Genomic DNA, 19964 nt, shown 5'->3' with positions numbered 1-19964 from the left:
TCTGTATTTGCTTGTCCAGGAATTGCTGCCCACGCTGAGATGTTGATGTTTGAAGGGACAGAGCTTAAACTGGACCCTTCCTGTGCTGTGTTCATTACTATGAATCCTGGATATGCTGGGCGCTCTGAGCTACCAGACAACCTCAAGGTAAAGTGACAGTAATCTGGGTGTTTTTGCTATTATTCTGTATTTCAGCACACAGACTAGGGAAAATTCACATTCATAATTATGAGGTAACAAATGATACACACTCAGCACTTTTTCTCACTAGAAAAACATCTTTCCCTTTAGGCTCTGTTCAGGACCGTGGCTATGATGGTGCCAGACTATGCAATGATCGCAGAGATCGTCCTCTACTCTTGTGGCTTTGTGACTGCACGCCCCCTGTCTGTGAAAATTGTGGCAACCTATCGACTCTGCTCGGAGCAACTGTCCTCACAGCATCACTACGACTACGGGATGAGGGCTGTCAAGTCTGTGCTGACTGCCGCTGGAAATCTCAAGGTCAATAATTTCCCACAAAAAACTTCTGGTCCCAGGTCCACATTAGCATAGTGCCACTATCAGCATATTTGTTTCCCTTTTTTTCTAAATACCTCACACTTCTGTGACAGCCCTCAGAGATTTCTTGTTAGGAAAACACATTTAGAAGGCAAATGGTAAAAGTGTTTCTAATTGGAGGGCAAAATTTCTCAACTCTCTCACACTCAGTATTGATAAAAGTACTGCTGAGCAAGTTAAAAGGGCAAAAATGCACACAGCAGAGTGTAACATCTTTCCTGATCCTCAGTAAAAAATAAACTCTCCTCTTCTGCATTTCTAATGTAACCAAATTTGCCCTAAAGTTGGGGGACATATACTTCCAATTCCATTTGAATTGTGTAAACAACTGCAATTTTTGTACAATACTCAATCTGGCTACCATTATGAGATTCTGCCCAGACTTCAAAAACAACATCAAAAAGTTGTGCACAGTGCAGTGGTGTTAGGGAGAATCCGCATGATTTTCTCAATCTGGGTTCAAAGAACAGGTTATCTGTTTAATGAGGGCAGAGGATATGCCTCCACTTCAGTGGTCAGATACATTTTTATTTTACTCATGAGGTTTCAGATACATTAATCAGGAACTTTTACTCTGTAATGTCTTTGTTTCAAAGCAGCTACATAACTCAGCCGTCTCCTACAGCACGTCAGCCTCTTCTCTCTCTTACCATGTTTCTTTTAATGTATTCTTTTATACTAATATTTTACCATCCTGGGGGACATGGGTTTTTTTTTCACTGCAGCTCACTTTTCCAGAGGAGAACGAAGACACCCTGTTGCTGAGATCCATTATTGATGTCAATCTGCCCAAGTTCTTGGACCATGATCTGAAACTGTTTGAGGTGTGTGCGATATGAGCGGAGCCTCTTCTGTCTTGACCAATGGAGCGATGCACATCAAGTGATGTCAGCCCATGTTTATTCCACTCAGTTCATTTGAACTGTGATGCAAAAGGACAACTCAAGTCGGTTTGAGTCAGAACAGTTCACTGAAGTATATATTTGTGTGTGACTGTGAGCGAATGATTAGTTACACTGAGTTTCTTAAAATATATATTTTTTTATTGTTTGTCAAAGTGACCTCTCCCAAACACCTCAAAAGTTTTTATTTTTGTTTATTTTATTTTATTTTTTTTAAGACCTAGCTTTGTTAGCCTGTCAGGTACATGTATGTGTGACATGTAATTGTGATTTCTGCTTTACTCCTCCAGGGCATCACTTCTGACCTCTTCCCAGGAGTCCAGCTTCCGAAGCGGGACTACCGCATCCTGCTAGAGGCAATTGAGGAACATAGCAAGCTTATGAACCTGCAGGTCACTGATTTCTTTGCAGAGAAGATCCTCCAAATCTTTGAGATGATGATCGTCAGGCATGGTTTCATGCTTGTGGGCGAGCCCTTTGGGGGCAAGACCAGCGCTTACCGTGTACTTGCAGCAGCCCTCGATGATGTCTGTAAAAAGGTATGGTATACTTGTCAAAACCTTAATAACGGGGCATGGGCCCTCAGGCTTGTTGTATCATATTAGATTTCCAATAACAAACCAACCTTATGAAGATTCAACCACTGTGAACATCAAGAGCCATTGTAATGAATCTACATGATGATGCCCTATGTTGTATTTAGTTTTGCAACAATCAGCTTTTTCCTATGCTGCATTCCTATGGTTATCCTTGAGGACCAACTCATTCATTATGTTTTTGTCAGGTATAAATCTAGTCTTAAAGAAAAAAAACCCTATTGTCAGATGGTTAACCATGCATTTTTAATTGTGCTTTATCACACCGGGCTTCCTGAGACCTTGGGACATGAGCTTCCTTAGTCAGTAAAAAATCATATGAACCTTCACGTCAGATAAAAATATGTGTTACACTCAGTATCCAAGGCTTACACAAGACACATGTTTGTCACAAGTAAACACATCCATCCACTCTGTCAGAGCTGTAGTCTTTGTTTAGTAGTTATCGATCTCACAAAGAAGAGCACAAGTGGCTTGTTGTATTTACATGGCTGAGAGGACTGCGAGCCATCCCACTGCGGAGACAGATGAAGGCCTGCTGATGGAGCGCCGGAGAACACCACATTTGTCATCGTCATTCTTGTTGCAGCACATCCACTGATCATGTCCAGCCCCCCTCCCTTTTGTATCCTGTTTTCAGCAGCTATTTTCTCATTGTTTTCAACTCAAAGTGACACCCTCTCTGAAAAGCTGTTTTTTTTTTTGTATTTCTTTACAGTTCCTCCAATAAGCTGAAGTCCTGCCATACAGACACTAATCTCCTAAGCAATAACTGAGTATAGGAGCAGACAGGCTTGTCAAATGAGTGGCTTTTCATGCTCAGTTGTACTGTATTTTGTATTCTTTAAGAGAAAAAAACAGCCTTTTTGTATTTCTCCTAAGTGTATCGTGATCATCCTGTATCTGCTCTACATCATCTGTTGTATGTCTGTATTATGTGTTTGACACATTAGGGCTTGATGGATGAGAACCAGGTACAGATCACAGTTATCAACCCAAAATCAATAACCATGGGCCAGCTGTATGGACAGTTTGACCCTGTTTCTCATGAGTGGTCTGATGGCATCCTTGCTGTCAGCTATAGAGCCTTCGCTTCCTCTCAGGTAAGGTGGCTGTCTCATTGTTTAACTGTTTAAGGTTCAGGATAAAGAGTCTTTGAAGTGTTGCGTAGTGGCACAGTGTCTTTGTGATAGATGTGGATCACGTTGAATTCTCTTATGCATCGGAAAAAAGGAACCCAAAGGTTATGCCACATGTGGACATCATACATAATAGTTTTTTTTAAAACAAAAGTTAACTGAAACTATGATCTTATTTCTTGAAACACTTCGTCTAAAAGCTTGCATGAGCAGTTTTTCATGCTTTTTCTATTTTACAATTTCAATTTTTCACACATAGCTGCTTCTGTCATGTTATTGTATGTGTCTAAAAGACAGTTTAACAATGTGAAGCTCTTAGCTAGCTCAATGCTTGAGGTAAGCTTGATTAAACAAACAGAGAAGACTGAGACAACTTGAGCTAGCTGTCAGTTACATCATCAAATGAGGTAAATAGCTTGGATCTCTTGGAAATAAGGACTTTTGTGCAGCTTAGCAGCAGGAACAAAATGTTCTGCACCCATCTCTGAAGGTTAAACCATTGACTACATTTCTTTTCGTATTCCCTGAAGTGTAATATTAATGCATTTTGCACTTGTTGCTAAAGGTTTATCACACTCAAATGATTCATGTTGTTAGGAGTTGCAAGGAAAGAGGATGACTCATCGATGCATTATTGTCAGTCTCAGTTTGCTGGTTTCGGATAGATCTTTGCACAATAGGAATGACATTCCAATTAATATCCAGCTTGTAGAAAGAAAGGCTGCAGTGACGGAGTAAACAAAAGAAACATTTTCCTGTCTTGTTAAATTTAGATCTTTAACAATTCCTCTATTTGAGACACATGGGCAGGCAATTTACAGATGGCAGTGAAGACATGTCATAATGGAAATTAATTTGTTCGTCCTGTCCTCAAATTGTTTCCAAATGAACCTGTCATTTTAAAAATTGTGCCTGTACATACAGTTGTCATTTTACAAATTATTTTTATTCTTTTTTTTCAATGAATAAATAGTGTAAGAATTGGTTATGACTGCTGCACACACTAATGCAGAGAAAATGGAAAACTGGAACAGGGCTTCTCTTAATTCAGTTAAAAAAGTCATTTCCCTCTCAGCAAGTCCTGCTTTGTTTTGCTCTTATTTCAACACTGCATTTTGCAAAACTCATTTTATTTGTGCTAATCTGGAGACAGCAGCAGTGTAGTATATTAAACTCTGCATACACAATGTAGTGTTGACGCTTTTTGTCAGATCATTACATTACAGCATACACACTTTTCTCTCAAGCACCAGATGGCCCCAGCCCAGGCACCTCCATTTGTCTACATTTCAACAAATCAATTTAAAGCATAGCCCTTGCCAGCCCATTTAACTGGAGAATTGGCACTTGTTGTCAACCTCCATTATGACAGTGTAGGTGTTAATTTCATTCATTTAGCAAACATTCTCCACTTGGATTATAGTGTGACCTTGAAAGTGTGCAGAGGGATTTCTGTAAGTGGAAAAAAATGAATACATTATGTGTGCATCACAATTAAAGGTTACAGGCTCCGTGTGGATGAAATAAGTCAGGAAGGAAGCTCTTTTTGTGGACTTAAAAGCCCCTTTTTTAAACTTTAAAGCGCCAGGAAAGCTTCAGAAATTCAGCAGATTATAGCACTGCAAGAAACAACCTTCAGGGAAATTTATCCCGTCTTCTTTTTGAAGTAAAAACCTCCGCAGGATTTAAAGGTTTAAGTGTTTATCTGTTTGTTTGTGCCTCCTTACATGCATACATCCCTTTTTCCATCTGTCAAGCTGCATCAGCCTCAAAGAATTACACACTACCACATGACTCAACTTTAACATTTTTCTTTTTAATTTTTTAACCATCATCTTCTGGTTAGTTGAAATTACAAAACACAATACAGAACACAAACACCAGGGTATCTGCACACTCTGTATGCTCTTTCTTTTGACAGATCATGTAAATAGGCTTTAAATTTTGGCAAAAATGCTCTGTCAAGGTGTGAGCAATCCCATTTATTCCCCCCTAACAGACCCCCGACAGGAAATGGCTTATCTTTGACGGCCCGGTGGATGCCGTGTGGATTGAGAACATGAACACGGTGCTCGACGACAACAAGAAGCTGTGCCTGATGAGCGGCGAGATCATTCAGATGTCTCCACAAATGAGCCTCATCTTTGAGCCCATGGACCTGGAGGTGGCATCACCAGCCACAGTGAGAGGAACTTTATTTACATCAAGGGATTATTCACAGTGTGGTCTGAAGATGATCTGAGGAGTTATTTGAATCACAAAATATTTGTGCATGGAGTTCAGTTTTTTACATATTTACGATCTGATTTCAGAAAGCTGTTGTTCGCCTGACACATGCTCATTGTTCCCATTATTTATGACACACACTATAGTTTCCCTCTCAGTGCTCACGGCTGAGTTCTGTTTGCTTTCACCTCACTTTATCTGTCCAAACAGTAGTGAGGTTCTCTCAAAAACAAGTGTACAAAATATTTGAGGGTTTTATCTTCTCCACCCTCAGGTGTGTGTTTGCAGACTACATTGACTTTATCTGTATTGAAGTGGGCGTAACAATTGCTGTTAAGCTCAGTCACCGAGATGTTGTTTGTTTGAAAAGGAGTCCTTTTATGATTGAACACTTTATCTGTTTGCATTGTTCTGTTGTAGGACATCATTTCCAAGCTGAATGAAATTGTTTTTTCCCTGTTCCTATCTTTGCATACCCAACTCAAGCAACAATACCTTAGAGTTGGCGATAGATAAACAACATTTTTACATATGACATTTATGAGCAGCTCCCCCCTCCTTTGTGTGTTTCTTTATTGTAAGGCAGGAACAAAGGCTCTTTACTGCAATACATAGATGCCTTTAGAGAATACCTTTGCATCTGCCTGGCTCTACTTTTTATTACGCAGCCTTCTATTTTTGATTCTCCATTGCCTGGCAGCTGTTCTTTTCATCATGCCGAATGCAGAGGCATCAACTTTTAGGATCACTGAACTTCCCCTTTTTGTGAAGGGTCCCTGTTGTGCACTGTTCTTCTCTCTTTATCTGATTTTTCCTCAGCTTTTCTCACTTTCTCTCTTTGCTTATAAAGTTATTTTTCTTCTGTTAATATTATTTTCTTGTCTTATTATATTTGCATATCTTTTATAGCTGTTCATACATTATACCATCTTCAGTCTCTGCTTTTTTTTCTCCTTTTCTCTTTGCACTCTTTTCTAAAGCCTTGAACTCCAAGCTGTCATTACAAATGAACTTTCAGTTAGAAAAGAATCTAATCTTTTTATTATGTATGCAACACACTCATATACATTATTTACCAGGATAGATCATCTGAAATGTTGTTTGTATGGACATTCAGAGTTGAGTATCTTTGCTTTAGATGTGTTTTCTGAAATAGCACGTCTTTCTCACAGGTGTCTCGCTGTGGTATGATCTACATGGAGCCTCATATGCTTGGCTGGCGGCCTCTGATGCTGTCATGGCTCAATACCCTTCCGGCAACAGTCAGCGCAGCACACAAAGACCTTATCGCTGCCCTTTTTGACCGCATACTGCCTGCCTGCCTGCAGCTCATCCGAAAGGCCACGAAGGTGAAGATCCATCCTCAGGATGTACACTTTTTTCTTGCTTAGAGTGGTTTACAATATGTTGCATTTGCTCCATGGTGTTCTTTTCACTCATATAAACAGGCTGAATTTGGTTTGGGGTCTGATTTCGAATGTCATAAATATTCTATTAATATACACATTTTTTTCCTGCATTTTTGGAGCAAATTTACAAAGTTTAAATAATTGCAGCAATGAGTTAACCACTAAAATTACACTTCCTATTTTTTTCTTCTTTAAATAATTGCTTTTCTTTTTTCACCTTTAGGAGCTTTCCCCAACCTCTGACACTAATCTGGTGAAATCCCTGATGAATCTGATGGATTGTATGATGGATGAGTTTCATGATGAAGCAAAGATAAAGAGCATGGATGACAGTGAAGTTTGTTCCTGGTTTGAGGTTTGTATACTTTACTACTAGTGCAAATGATACAAGTAACCATGTTGCCTTTTTTATCTTTCCTCCTTAGTTTGCACCAGTAGGACCCAATAAGTGTAAAACCTGAACATTGTCTTTAAACAGGACATTTGATGTCAGTTACCATGTGAAACACACACACAATGTATGTTCTCATATGAGGACACAGAGTGTAAAGAACTTTGTGTCCTCGAGGCAACCTCACTTATACAGCATTTATTCTCACCAGCCTCAACACAAGTCTGGAATTTATGTAATTGATCTAAGACGAGACATCCCTGCATGCATATTGTAAAATAATGATAACATACAGATTTCTTTCCACATAACTCTGCATGAAAGAAGTCAAATAAAGATTTTAGAAAAATGAAGCTAGCATGTCGGCCTCCAGCACTAATGCCTTCACTCAAACAGATTACATCAAATACAGCTGCATGTTAATTCTGTGCTGCAGTGAGAGGTGATAACTAGTTTGTCTTTGCACACCAAACACAATTGCAGGAAGAGAAGAAACAAGCCAGCAATTTTCATGGCACTGTAATTTGAAATGAACTGTCATTATACGTTTAAAATAGGCACAAAGAGTATTTCTGATAATCTAAGCACATTTTCAAGTTTTTGTTTAGTCTCACGTTGATGTTGTAAACTTGCAGTTTTGCTAGTGGAAGCAGAATTACATGCTGGGGGCAAGAGTAGCGTACATGAAGAGAGGACCTGCTTTTAATGGGTAAAATCACTGGTTTGCTAGACTGAACAGCAAGAGAAAATGGAGACAGTCTGAGAAAGAAGACAGCTCTCTATCATGATAGGGACTGACAAGAGCTAATGGTGCAAGGCAGTGCAGAGCTACAGGGGAGCCTGGCCATGCATGACCTAAAGGCAGCGTACAAATCATTGTGACAATGTGCTGACAGACCAATAACAACAATTTTATATTCTTTAAAGTTCCTGAAGTCTGCAGATGTCAGGTTCCCATACAGTGCAGCTAGAAAACAAAACATAAAACAAACATATTATGGGATGTGAGTATAATCTTTGTCATTGAAATATAATGGGGGGGAGAAGTTTGAGCAGATGAGCTTTTACCTCTGCCCCTTGCAAGGATTCCCATCGATTTTTCCGCTTCTGAATCTTGTCTTTGGAAAGCTCTACTAGTATCCCCCTGTGGAACACTGTACTGATGTATGCCTCTCAGCCCTCCCCCCATGTTTTTCATCCAGTCATTATCAAAGTGTTGAATTAATCAGCCTTTTAACAGCAGGAGCTATCATGAGGCTGCTAAGCTGCATGATAGACAGTTTCTAATTCCTGCTGTTCCTTCTAACAAAGACATCTCTCCTCTGGTGTTTGTCTCACGCGATGATCTGTACAACGGTTGAAGTTCACATGGTTTCTGCACCTTGTAATTAGCTCAGTCATTGAAACTTTGTTGGCACAGTGACATTTCAAAGTGAAGAGCCCTTCTCTGCTTCAGGAATTGGTTAAAGTTAGACTTCTACTGAGATATTTTTGTGCAGTAAATCACTCATCAGTACTGTCTTTCCTTGATAAAAAAAACCAAAAAACTTTAATATCGATGTTTCCAATTCAAGAACTTTGATCCACCAGCAAGCACTGTTAGATATCATAAAGCTGTGTGAAATAAATTGGCCAAAAAAGACACCTTTTGCTTTTAGCCTGGAACTCGACTATTTAGGCTGCCTAAGGCATCAAAACATATTCTGCTTGCGATGTTACTGTTTGCTTTCTGTAGGGCATCTTTGTGTTCTGCCTGGTGTGGTCAGTGGGTGCCAGCTGTGATGATTCAGGCAGAGACAAGTTTGACGCTGTGGTGCGGGAAATATTGAGCGGTGCTCTAAGTGAGGAGACCCGGGCCTGCCATGACATTCTGGCCACAGTTGAGGCTCCATCGAAGCAGCTCACTGTCCCACTGCCTGCTGAGGGAACAGTGTACCAGTATCGCTTCATCAAAGAGGTAGAAATGTCATTAGCATGTTGTTACTCAGATGGGTCGTAAAAAGACTTCAAAGCATTTTGCTTTTAAGAAGTTAATGATAACCAAGAATAAAATGAAAGTAGTCATGTCAAGACACAATAACTGATTTGGTAATTAACTAATTTTTGTTTGCTAAAGTTGCTATTTTTTAACTGAACCCATTTCCAGCCGTCTTTTAATTGTCTAACCCAGTTTTCTTTTGGCAATTCTTTTCCCTCTGTTTCTAATTTCCTTTTCAGGGCCCCGGCAGGTGGGAGCTGTGGACAGATGAGTTGAAGTCCGCTCCCTCCATATGCAGAGACATGCAGTTCAATGAGATCATCGTCCCAACTGAGAACACAGTTCGATACATGGCACTGATGGAGCTCCTCGTTACCCACCAGAAGCCAACTATATTTATTGGCCCCACTGGTACTGGAAAGAGTGTCTACATTACAGTGAGTCACTAGCTTGAAAATATTGTATTGATTAAATGTTTGGAGTAGACTAAGGTATTTTGCATCCATCTAAAAGGAAATGTTACAATTCCCAACTGTTTCCTCCACCTATTATGCCGAAGTAAACTTAAGACATTGAAAGGATTGAAAGAACACAGGTTTTGACAATAATATGAATACGATGTATTTTTGGGGATGAATGAGCCCTCATTTCTAAGTGCTGTGGACCCAGCTTCAGGAAACAAGAATAAGTGCTCTGACCAGGAAAATCATTTGGAGGCAACACAGCTAAATGCACCAGGTGTGCAACGTCCACCTTGGAGGAATACTGAGTGCCTCCTCAACAGACCTTCAGCTATTTATATCAAGGACTAATCCCCCTTCCTTCCCTGTGCTTCATTAGTTCTTCCATTAGTGTGCTCAAACTTGAGACTCAGGGGTGAATAGAGATCATCTCACTGGGGAGCCTGCCTTGTTCTCCACTTCCTGCCCGTCTGTGTGGTGGAGCTGCTCTGTCCCATGCTGTAGCCAGCAGACCGTGGCTGAATCCAAAACCTGGCTGCCGTTATTAGGAAGCTTTAGCAGTGAGACCATAAGTATATTACTGGCTCAATGCCCGCTCCAAACAGCTGGGCCACATGGCACCTTCACCCGCCCGAGTCTTCTCTTAAGAGAGGCACAAAGAAGCTTTGCTTGTGGTTTACAGTTCAGACAAGAGGGTGATAATGAAGCCTGTTATCATTCAAAGATCCCCTTTAATTAAACAGGTCATCAGTCACGTTATATCATAGGCATGTGTATCAGTACAGTAAAGGCTAAACCCACATAGTCCAAGTTACATAAAAACAGCAGTAAAATAGATCGAGCCCAAATGAAATACAGTAGAAATTAACTTTAAGTTTCTCTGTTTCACATTGCCATACTAACGGAGAAATCATATTTTCAGCTTGTTTAAATTTCATTTCATGAAAATTGCTTTTATCTTTTGTTTACCTGGCCCTCTGCAAACCTTGTGAATAATAGTTTTAGCCTTTCTTGACCTGCATAACATTACTGTGGATCAGGTCAGGTTCTACTCAATAAAGTATTCACTAAGTGCATGTTTTATTACATTTCAAAGCTTATCATAACTTTTCCCAAGACTAAATAGAATTTTTTTACAAGTACTTTTAAAACTGTCGCAACCATGAGTCTGTGCCACATCCACAAACGTTAAGAGGTCACTTAAAAGCATATATTTATGTAGACAATCATAGTAGTTAGGTACAATATGGAAAAAAATCTTTCCAGTTTTTACTGCACTTGAGGCTGATATGCATTCATCCTTGTTCTTTCTCTTATCCAGGACTTCCTCTTGAATCAGCTAAAGAAGGATGTCTACAGCCCATTATTCATCAACTTTTCAGCTCAGACTACAGCTTCCCAGACTCAAAACATCATTATGTCTAAGCTGGATAAGCGGCGCAAAGGAGTATTTGGTCCTCCACTGGGAAAGAAAATGGTACTGCTTCTTTTGAAGTTCAGATTACGTTGAATATTTGTTGTTTTTTTTTCTTATATGTCAGTGAAGTCATTTCCAAATTTTTGGCAAGCAAAGAAAGTGTACTTTTGAAAAATACCAGTGTGGTTTTCTGTTTCAAATACCTTTTTACGACAAGTTTATCAATTCAACATCTTAGGTGGTGTTTGTGGATGATGTGAACATGCCAGCCAGAGAAGTTTACGGCGCCCAGCCGCCTGTAGAGCTGCTTCGCCAGTGGCTTGACCACTGGAACTGGTATGACCTGAAAGACTGCTCTATGATTAAACTGATGGACATCCAGGTCATGTGTGCAATGGGGCCACCTGGTGAGTAGCAACTGTCACAGCCAAGAAATAGACAGCCCAAATTAATGCAATAAAATTCTATTAAAGCCGAGTATTAGCTGATAACTCTTAACTGATGCTGATGTGTTTTTGAGTCAGTGCCACAAACCTTCTAGCTGCTGTTTGGTGGAGCCACTGATTGCTTTAAGTGTTTCCAAATAGCAAATGTTGAACACTTCCACCTCCAGTAACACAACAAATATGAACACGAAAGCCTCTCTGTCCACCAATGCAGCTGGCAGGGGCAGCTGCAAGAGTAAGAGACTGTGTGGCACAGTCAAGTGCCAGCAGAGATATGGTGTTAGTTTTATAATGTCTATGCTGACAGTTGTTTACCTTTTCCGAACAGGTGTGTAGTACCTACCTACTACCTACCAGAGTAGAGAAAACAAAAGAAAAGTAGAAAATTACATGAAAACATAAAAAAAAGTCTGTACTCCATAAAAAACTGTCAGACTACACACTGAGTTGTACACAGGTAATGCAAGATTTAATCTCTTACTGATTTCAATTCAAGTTTTTGTTCCTTTGTCTTCATTGTTTCTCAGGTGGGGGGCGAAACCCTGTCACACCTCGGTACCTGCGCCACTTCAACGTGATTACCATTAATGATTTTGATGAGAAGACAATGTATACAATCTTCTCTCGGATCATAGACTGGCACTTCACTATAAGGTATAAAAATTATCATAACCTCTTATGAATTATCAAGGTTGTCTTTCACTCATCGAAGGTGTTCAAGTTTCTCCTCTTTGTCAGCACTGCTACAGTGTTTACCTCAGAGACCAAAAGTCTTCAGGCAGTTAAATCTGTTGGACAGGTTTCAAATTTATCCAACCACCTCTGCAAACACAGCTGCGGTTTGCATTCTAACAGGATAGCAATTTCACAGTTTTCAGTTTTTTGTAGTTGGAATACACTCACGATGAAAAAAATTGCCAACACATCTTTTTGATTGATTACTAAAGATAATGGCATTTTCTCACTTATTTGAAAGGGATAATCTGAATGAAGTGCTGATTCAATAATTTCATCAACAGGTTCACTTTCCCCAAGTCGTTTGCAGCTCTGACCTCTGAGATTGTCACAAGCACGATGTCTGTGTACAAAGAGGCCACCAAGAACCTGCTGCCCACCCCAGCAAAGTCCCATTACTTGTTCAATCTGCGTGACGTCTCTCGGGTCATCCAGGGCATCTGCCTGTCTCGCCCAGAGACTGCAGATGAACCATCTGTCATCAAGCGGCTGTGGGTGCATGAGGTAATGTGGTGCACAATAAACAGTTGAAAATACCTGACAGCTGTGTAACCAAAGAGATCTAACTGTGCAATTTAAACAAGAGTGAAATGAAAATTTAAAAAAATAAATATCCCGGTGCCTGAATTCTACTTTTTGTACCAAGAACTGCTTTACATCTTTTGTTTCCCCATTTCTGTTTATTCATTACACTCTGTCTTTGAACCTCAGGTCCTCAGGGTTTACTATGATCGATTAGTTCACCACTCAGATCAGTCCTGGCTCGTGAGTCATTTAGAGGTGGTGTTTCAAACCCACATGAAAGAAAATTTCCATCAGCTTTTCCGTCATCTCGACCAGGACGGTGATGGAAAGGTAACAGAGGATGACCTGCGCAGCCTCATGTTCTGCGACTTTCATGACCCCAAAGGTGAGGACCGCAACTACCGGGAAGTGAACAACCTGGACCAGCTCCGACAAGTTGTGGAGTCCCACCTGGAGGAGTACAATAACATCAGCAAAGCAACCATGAATCTGGTGCTCTTCCGTTTCGCCATCGAACACGTTTGCCGTATTTCACGTATCCTCAAGCAGCCAAGTGGCCACGCCTTGCTGGTTGGCGTTGGAGGTAGCGGGCGCCAGTCCCTCACCCGCTTGGCTGCCTACATGGCAGAGGCAGAACTATTCCAGGTGGAAATCTCAAAGACCTATGGAACCACTGAATGGCATGATGACCTGAAGCTGATCATGAGGAAGTCCACCCAGGGTGAAGCTCATGGGGTCTTCCTCTTTACAGACACTCAAATCAAAATGGAGTCATTCCTGGAGGATATTGGCAACTTGCTGAACACAGGAGAGGTAAAGTGGATTGAAGGGGACATAGTCAGTTTGTAATCCGTAAGATGGATGTCTGAAAAATAAATTGATGGCTACTGTAGATGTGGATAAATAGGAAAGTTAGGCAGGGAGTAAAGGTGTATGAGTCACCAAAACACCAACATTTCCTCATCTCTTGGTTGTTTTCAGGTACCTAACTTATTTGCCGTTGATGAAAAGCAGGAGATTTGTGAGCGAATGAGATTGTTGGATCGGCAACGTGACCGCGACAAACAGACAGACGGCAGCCCTCTGTCCCTTTTCAACATGTTTGTAGAGCGATGTCGCACACAGTTGCACGTAGTGTTGGCCATGAGTCCCATTGGGGATGCTTTTAGGAACCGTTTGAGACGTTTCCCAGCCTTGATTAACTGCTGCACCATCGACTGGTTCCAGGTAGGTTAATCTTCAATAAGTGGTGCTGATTGTGTATACTTAAGTGATACATGAAGAGATTTTAGCTGTTGAATAACTCTTGACGCAATATTACTGGAGTGTGATGAGATGACAGTTTAGTTTTGTGGCATTAATGACATTAAAAGGATACCGAGAAAAAATACAAATATACTTGTAGTATTAAAGCATCTTTCTACCCTTTTCAGACATGGCCCGAGGATGCCCTGCAAGCAGTGGCCTGTCGCTTTCTAGAGGACGTTGAGATGACGGATGAGTCCAGAGAAGGCTGCATCATAATGTGCAAAAGCTTCCACACCTCTACAATCGACCTATCACATCGCTTTTTGACAGAGTTGCAGCGTCATAATTATGTCACCCCAACCTCATACCTTGAACTTATTTCCACTTTCAAAGCTCTTCTGAAGACTAAAAGAGCGTACGTTGAAATTTTAAAACACCTCAATGTGTTTTCAACACTTGAGGTGAAACTAAACATTAACCAAAATCACATTTTGGGTTATCGCATAAGAGATCACGCTAATAAGTATCCAGCATTTTGTCTTTTTACAAAATACCCTTCTCTTTTCTCTCTTGGGCAGTGAGGTGATGAAGATGAAGCGTCGCTATGAGGTTGGTCTGGAGAAACTAGAATCAGCAGCTGCTCAGGTTGCGACTATGCAAATTGAGCTGGAAGCTCTGCAGCCACAGCTACTTGTAGCCAGCAAGGAGGTGGATGAGATGATGGTGGTTATTAAACATGAGTCTGTGGAGGTGGCAAAGACAGAAAAGGTTGTCAAAGAGGATGAGGCTGTAGCCAATGAACAAGCCATGGCCGCCAAAGCTATCAAAGATGAGTGTGATGCTGACCTGGCTGTAGCTATGCCTATTCTGGAATCTGCTTTAGCTGCACTGAATACTCTCACCACTCAGGTAACAGGAGCAGTACAGCACAGTATCATTCCAGTGCAGAGAACAGGCTTGTTTATGTGTTTCTCTTTATGTGCAGGATATCACAGTGGTGAAGTCTATGAAAAGCCCTCCTACAGCTGTCAAGCTTGTTATGGAGGCAATCTGCATTCTGAAAGGCATTAAGCCAGATCGGATTCCTGACCCCTCAGGCTCAGGTAAAAAAGTGGAGGACTTCTGGGGTCCTGCCAAAAAACTCCTGGGTGACATGAAGTTTCTTCAAAGTCTTCATGATTATGACAAAGACAACATCCCACCAAACCTAATGACTATCATTCGCAATAAGTACATCACCAACCCAGACTTTGAACCAGAGAAGATTAGAACTGCATCCACTGCAGCTGAAGGCATGTGTAAGTGGGTCTGTGCCATGGATAAGTATGACAAGTAAGTAATATTTTCTCCCTCTCTGTTCTCTGTTTTGAAAATTAATGTTTATTTACGAAGCTTGGGAGAGCTTTTCATCTATCTGAGTATGCAAAATGTAGCTTGGTTACTGCCAACTTCAAAGAGGAAATCATCTCTCTGGTACAAGTGAGCCACCCATATGCCAAGATTCAAGTTATACAAAAAGACAAATCAAGATGCAGATCACTTAAAGGGCAATGCTGACATCTTTTTTTCTTACAGTCTCAGATGTTACTCTCATTTATAAAAGCTGTAGCTCTGAAACATGTTTCATATACAAGCACAGATTGCACCTACAGTTGTGAAAGAAAGCATTGTTAACAAGATAATACTGTTGACTTTATATAACCAACAATTCAAAGACATTATTCTGCCATATATTATAGAATTTGATCAGGGGGGTTGATAAAAGGGCATATAAGATAAAAACAATGGCCTACCACTATTACACACATGGCAGGGATTTTAATTTGAATGTATAAATATTCTGTTTTTCATCTTTACTCGTTTCCTCTTGAAGACATGAAAGCTAATAGAGCATAAAGTGTTAAACCAGTAAAGTTTAAGAGAATATTCTGTGGAAGACCCAATATCTAGTCCTTTTCACCGCTGGCTGAAACCATATCTACCTCATGTGATTCAAAACATTGTTCAAAGAGCTTCATGTGTCCCAAAGGGTGGCCAAGGTTGTGGCTCCCAAGAAGGAGAAGCTGGCACAAGCTGAAGGGGAGCTGAAAGTGGCCATGGCGAGTCTGCAAAAAAAGCAGGCTGCCCTCAAGGAAGTACAAGATAAACTTGCAAAGCTTCAGGAGACTTTGGATGCTAACAAGCAGAAGAAAGCTGAACTGGAGAATCAGGTTTGGGCTATTCATAGTGCTTACATGAATTGAAATAAGGTATAAAACTGCATATCATTTTTGATTTGGGAGTTAGGGAATCATTTTCCTTAAAATATATGTTTGAATTTGTTTATTTGACATATATGGATAATATTATAGCTATACAAATGATAGAAAGATTAGCTACTTGTCAGCAGGACTTAGCAGTATCACAAAGCAGGAAAAGTGCCATTGGCTATTCAGCCAACCATTCATATTTGACCAGTAAAACAGCCTCAGTCAGGGACAGAGATTTGACAAACTTTCTCCTCCTACTGTTACTTTCAAAAGTAGGCAACAGAGAAATAAAACTTTACTCTTCTTATCCGCTGATGTCCTCCAGGTGGATCTGTGCAGTAAGAAGCTGGAACGAGCTGAGCAGCTTATAGGAGGCCTGGGTGGAGAAAAGACACGCTGGAGCGAAATGGCTTTCAGTCTGGGAGAACTCTACAATAACCTGACCGGAGACATTCTTATCTCGGCTGGCATAGTGGCTTACCTGGGAGCCTTCACCTCCAGCTATAGACAGGTAAACCTTGGGAGTGGTTTGAGTAAAGTTGCAGGTATTGTAGACTGTAACTGACTCAAGTTCTACTTCCTCTGGGCAATTTATACATTGAGTTTTAAAAGATTTTGTTTGTTTCATAGGTGTTTTAAAAGTCTTGTTGTGTCCGACTTCATATACCTGGTATACTGAAAAATAAATCAATTTACTCACGTCTCCCCAGGAACAAACAGAAGAATGGATGAATCTTTGTAAGAGTCGAGAGATCCCGTGCTCGTCCAACATGTCCTTGATGAACTCATTAGGTGAGCCAGTAAAAATCCGCGCATGGACTATTGCTGGCCTACCTTCAGACAGCTTCTCTATTGACAACGGTATCATAATCTCGTGAGTATCGGAAACAAACACTACTTTCTAATGTGAAATGCATCACAAAGAGTTTGGTACACCAACAACAGATTTCTGCAACTCCTGATCTCTATTCTTACACTGAGCACCTCCAGGACTGACAGTGTGCAGGTTGTTTTCAGTGGTTTTGTCATAAACATTGGGACAAGATTTGAACAGTATCTCCAAATGACATAATGGCATGGGAACATATTCAGAACTGACTGAAAGCTTTTTAGAGGCATGGTGCACCTGCAGATTGTTGCTGGAATTGAGGTAAAGCAATCAACCTTTTTTGAAAACCCTCTGCTCACTCCGACTGTGCATGTCTTTGTTAAAACTGCTGCCTGCTGTTTGTTTTTATGCCATTTTTCTTTGCTCACTGTGCATACAAAACAGGTTCTAGTGTTTTAACAGAGTGCAGCTGTGTGTTTTTGACAGCTTGTGTATCTGTATAACAATTGGTTATCAGTCTGCAGCTAGATCAGTGAGCAGTGACAGCACCATGTTACACTTTCTCAAAGACTCATTGTCCATTTCAGCCTGAGGTGTGTTAATAAAGAGTGTTATGACAAGAAGTCTGCTTATTTGCCTAAATGAAGTAGCAACATTGCTTTTTAATCACAACTCTATGGCCCCTGGTGAGCTCCCCGACTGTGAGCTGTCTAACTGCTTGGAGTAAATGTTCCCCCCAGGCTTCTCTCACATCTCAGTTTTTGTCCTTCAACATCCCCCCTACTGTTGTGATGTCTTGTGGTTAATAGTTACCAGATTCCTCACTCTGTAAAAGGAGTTTTTTTGATCACACTCTAACACTTGTGTGTGTGTTTGTATGTGTCTGTGTGTGTCTGTGTGTGTGTGTCGTAGTAACGCCAGGCGGTGGCCTCTGATGATCGATCCCCAGGGCCAGGCAAACAAGTGGGTGAAAAACATGGAGAAGGCCAATAGCCTGAATATCATTAAACTGAGTGATGCTGATTTTGTGCGCACTCTGGAGAACTGCATCCAGTTTGGCACACCAGGTAAGCCTCAGCATCTCTCTGGGTTGATGTTTGAGTACATCACCTACACTGCTGTAGTTCTTTTTCCTGCCTGATGAGGTCTCTCTTTACCACAAAGATCACTAATTGAAGTGCAAGGGGCATATTCTTTCTCCTTTGTTCTTCACTGTGCTGAGGAAGGATTCATGCTGGAAATATTTCTGAGTGAGATGTTCATACGAAACTCAGTTCAAACCTATTGCACTTGAAATCTGCCAAAGCGTAATCAAATCATGCTGGAATAGGAATACTGCATTACCATATTCCTGCCCAGTTACACAGTCACATCTTAGTGTTCAGGCAAATTTGGCTGTATTTTGTGTTATTTTTTAAAGAGTATGTTTACTTCCACTTGTCTTGATGTACGGTTTTTAGGGCCAATGTGAGAGTGACAACTGCACAGCGATTAAAAAGACATACAAATAATGAATCTACTCACCCAGCCATGAGGCCTTCCCTTAGACAGACTGCAGGGCAAACAGTTCAGATCGTAGATTGTTCTTGCCTGGGCGCTCGGCCCCTGAGGAAAAGTTAGTACTCATTAATCCAGTTTTACTCTTGCTGTCTGTCTGTATGTAGCCGATAATCCTGATTATGATCTTCATTTTCATATGTTCTTCTGCCAGATATCTTAACAGACTAGAATTATGTTGATGAAGAGAGACATAGACCTATTCATCAGCCCAAACTTTAGCAACATTGACGTCATGTGAGGCCAACTTGTGATCCAAAGCAATTAAGATGAGTTTTATTGTGAGAGAAAGTTCATCAGCTATGTTTGGCATCGAAAGCAGGCAGCGTAAAAAACTCAATTGTTACCTCAAGGCATAACGTCAATTATGGATGTGCTAATGTTCTCAACACAGGAACAGCATTATCATACTTAATGTGAAATCACATGAATAATGATGCAATGGGAGCAGGGTGTTTGAAAGAAGTCATATTTAACTTGCTTCCCTACTTTCTTGGTATTGAACTGTTTGGCTTAGACCATGTAACTTTATTAATAGGCATAAAACAGAATGAGCTGAATGAGGTTGGTAGTTTAGCTCTTTAAGTCCTATAATATAACAGCAAATTATGCTGTTGATCCCCAACTAAAAGAAAAAAAAAGGTCACATTACTAACCAAGACAGTAGAGCACAGCCAAAAAAACTCAAAACAAAATTATTACTGTAAGGAGGATAATAAAAGTCCTTGATGCTTTAGTATAAGGTAAATTAAAAATGCCTTTAGACTAAAGCAGAATCTGTAAAGTCAAGGAAGGAGTCAGTCTCTGCTGGCTACAAACTATTAACACACATTGAACATTCACTTTCAGTGTTGCTGGAGAATGTGGGTGAAGAGCTGGACCCTATTCTGGAGCCTTTGCTGCTGAGGCAGACCTTCAAACAAGGGGGTGCCCTGTGTATCCGCCTCGGGGACTCTACTATTGAATATGCTCCAGACTTTCGCTTTTATATCACTACTAAGCTACGGAACCCACATTACCTGCCTGAAACCTCTGTCAAGGTAAAACTTCTTCAGGTGCTGGTGTGTTTTTTGACATCCTGGTACATTTTGTCTTCTTACTGCGAAAGCACTCTTTTATTTTTCGCTTCCTTTATTGAGTGTTGAAGCATTTCTGATATATATTGATAAGATTTGAAGGTATTATTTTTTAATGATGATATTTATGTACAAATTTGACATGAAGACAGTAAATATGGGTTGAATTGACTTTTAGTATTTCAAATGCAGGTCCTAGCATCAAGTAGTTGTGATAAG

The 19964-nt window shown here is 40.5% G+C and overlaps 1 protein-coding gene across 1 annotated transcript in view; it reads left to right on the top strand.

Moving 5' to 3' along the window:
- Window positions 1–19964, top strand: part of dnah7 (dynein, axonemal, heavy chain 7) — a 59848-nt gene that overhangs the window by 19462 nt on the left and 20422 nt on the right. The window contains exons 27-50 of the mRNA XM_074695073.1: window positions 20–147; window positions 292–504; window positions 1287–1385; window positions 1754–2002; window positions 3013–3162; window positions 5198–5380; window positions 6597–6773; window positions 7057–7188; window positions 8960–9181; window positions 9442–9639; window positions 10985–11140; window positions 11319–11487; window positions 12054–12180; window positions 12546–12765; window positions 12973–13599; window positions 13768–14013; window positions 14220–14449; window positions 14613–14943; window positions 15020–15366; window positions 16064–16244; window positions 16609–16794; window positions 16994–17157; window positions 18025–18179; window positions 19519–19709. Of these exons, the coding sequence (XP_074551174.1) occupies window positions 20–147; window positions 292–504; window positions 1287–1385; window positions 1754–2002; window positions 3013–3162; window positions 5198–5380; window positions 6597–6773; window positions 7057–7188; window positions 8960–9181; window positions 9442–9639; window positions 10985–11140; window positions 11319–11487; window positions 12054–12180; window positions 12546–12765; window positions 12973–13599; window positions 13768–14013; window positions 14220–14449; window positions 14613–14943; window positions 15020–15366; window positions 16064–16244; window positions 16609–16794; window positions 16994–17157; window positions 18025–18179; window positions 19519–19709 (5081 nt within the window). The remainder of the gene's footprint in view (window positions 1–19; window positions 148–291; window positions 505–1286; window positions 1386–1753; window positions 2003–3012; window positions 3163–5197; window positions 5381–6596; window positions 6774–7056; window positions 7189–8959; window positions 9182–9441; window positions 9640–10984; window positions 11141–11318; window positions 11488–12053; window positions 12181–12545; window positions 12766–12972; window positions 13600–13767; window positions 14014–14219; window positions 14450–14612; window positions 14944–15019; window positions 15367–16063; window positions 16245–16608; window positions 16795–16993; window positions 17158–18024; window positions 18180–19518; window positions 19710–19964) is intronic.

The sequence above is a fragment of the Halichoeres trimaculatus genome, unplaced genomic scaffold (assembly GCF_033239565.1).
Source record: "Halichoeres trimaculatus isolate MK-OKI-2021-1 unplaced genomic scaffold, fHalTri1.1 fHalTri1_scaffold_19, whole genome shotgun sequence".
NCBI classification, from domain to species: domain Eukaryota; kingdom Metazoa; phylum Chordata; class Actinopteri; order Labriformes; family Labridae; genus Halichoeres; species Halichoeres trimaculatus.
This window is presented reverse-complemented; position numbering and strand designations above follow the sequence as displayed.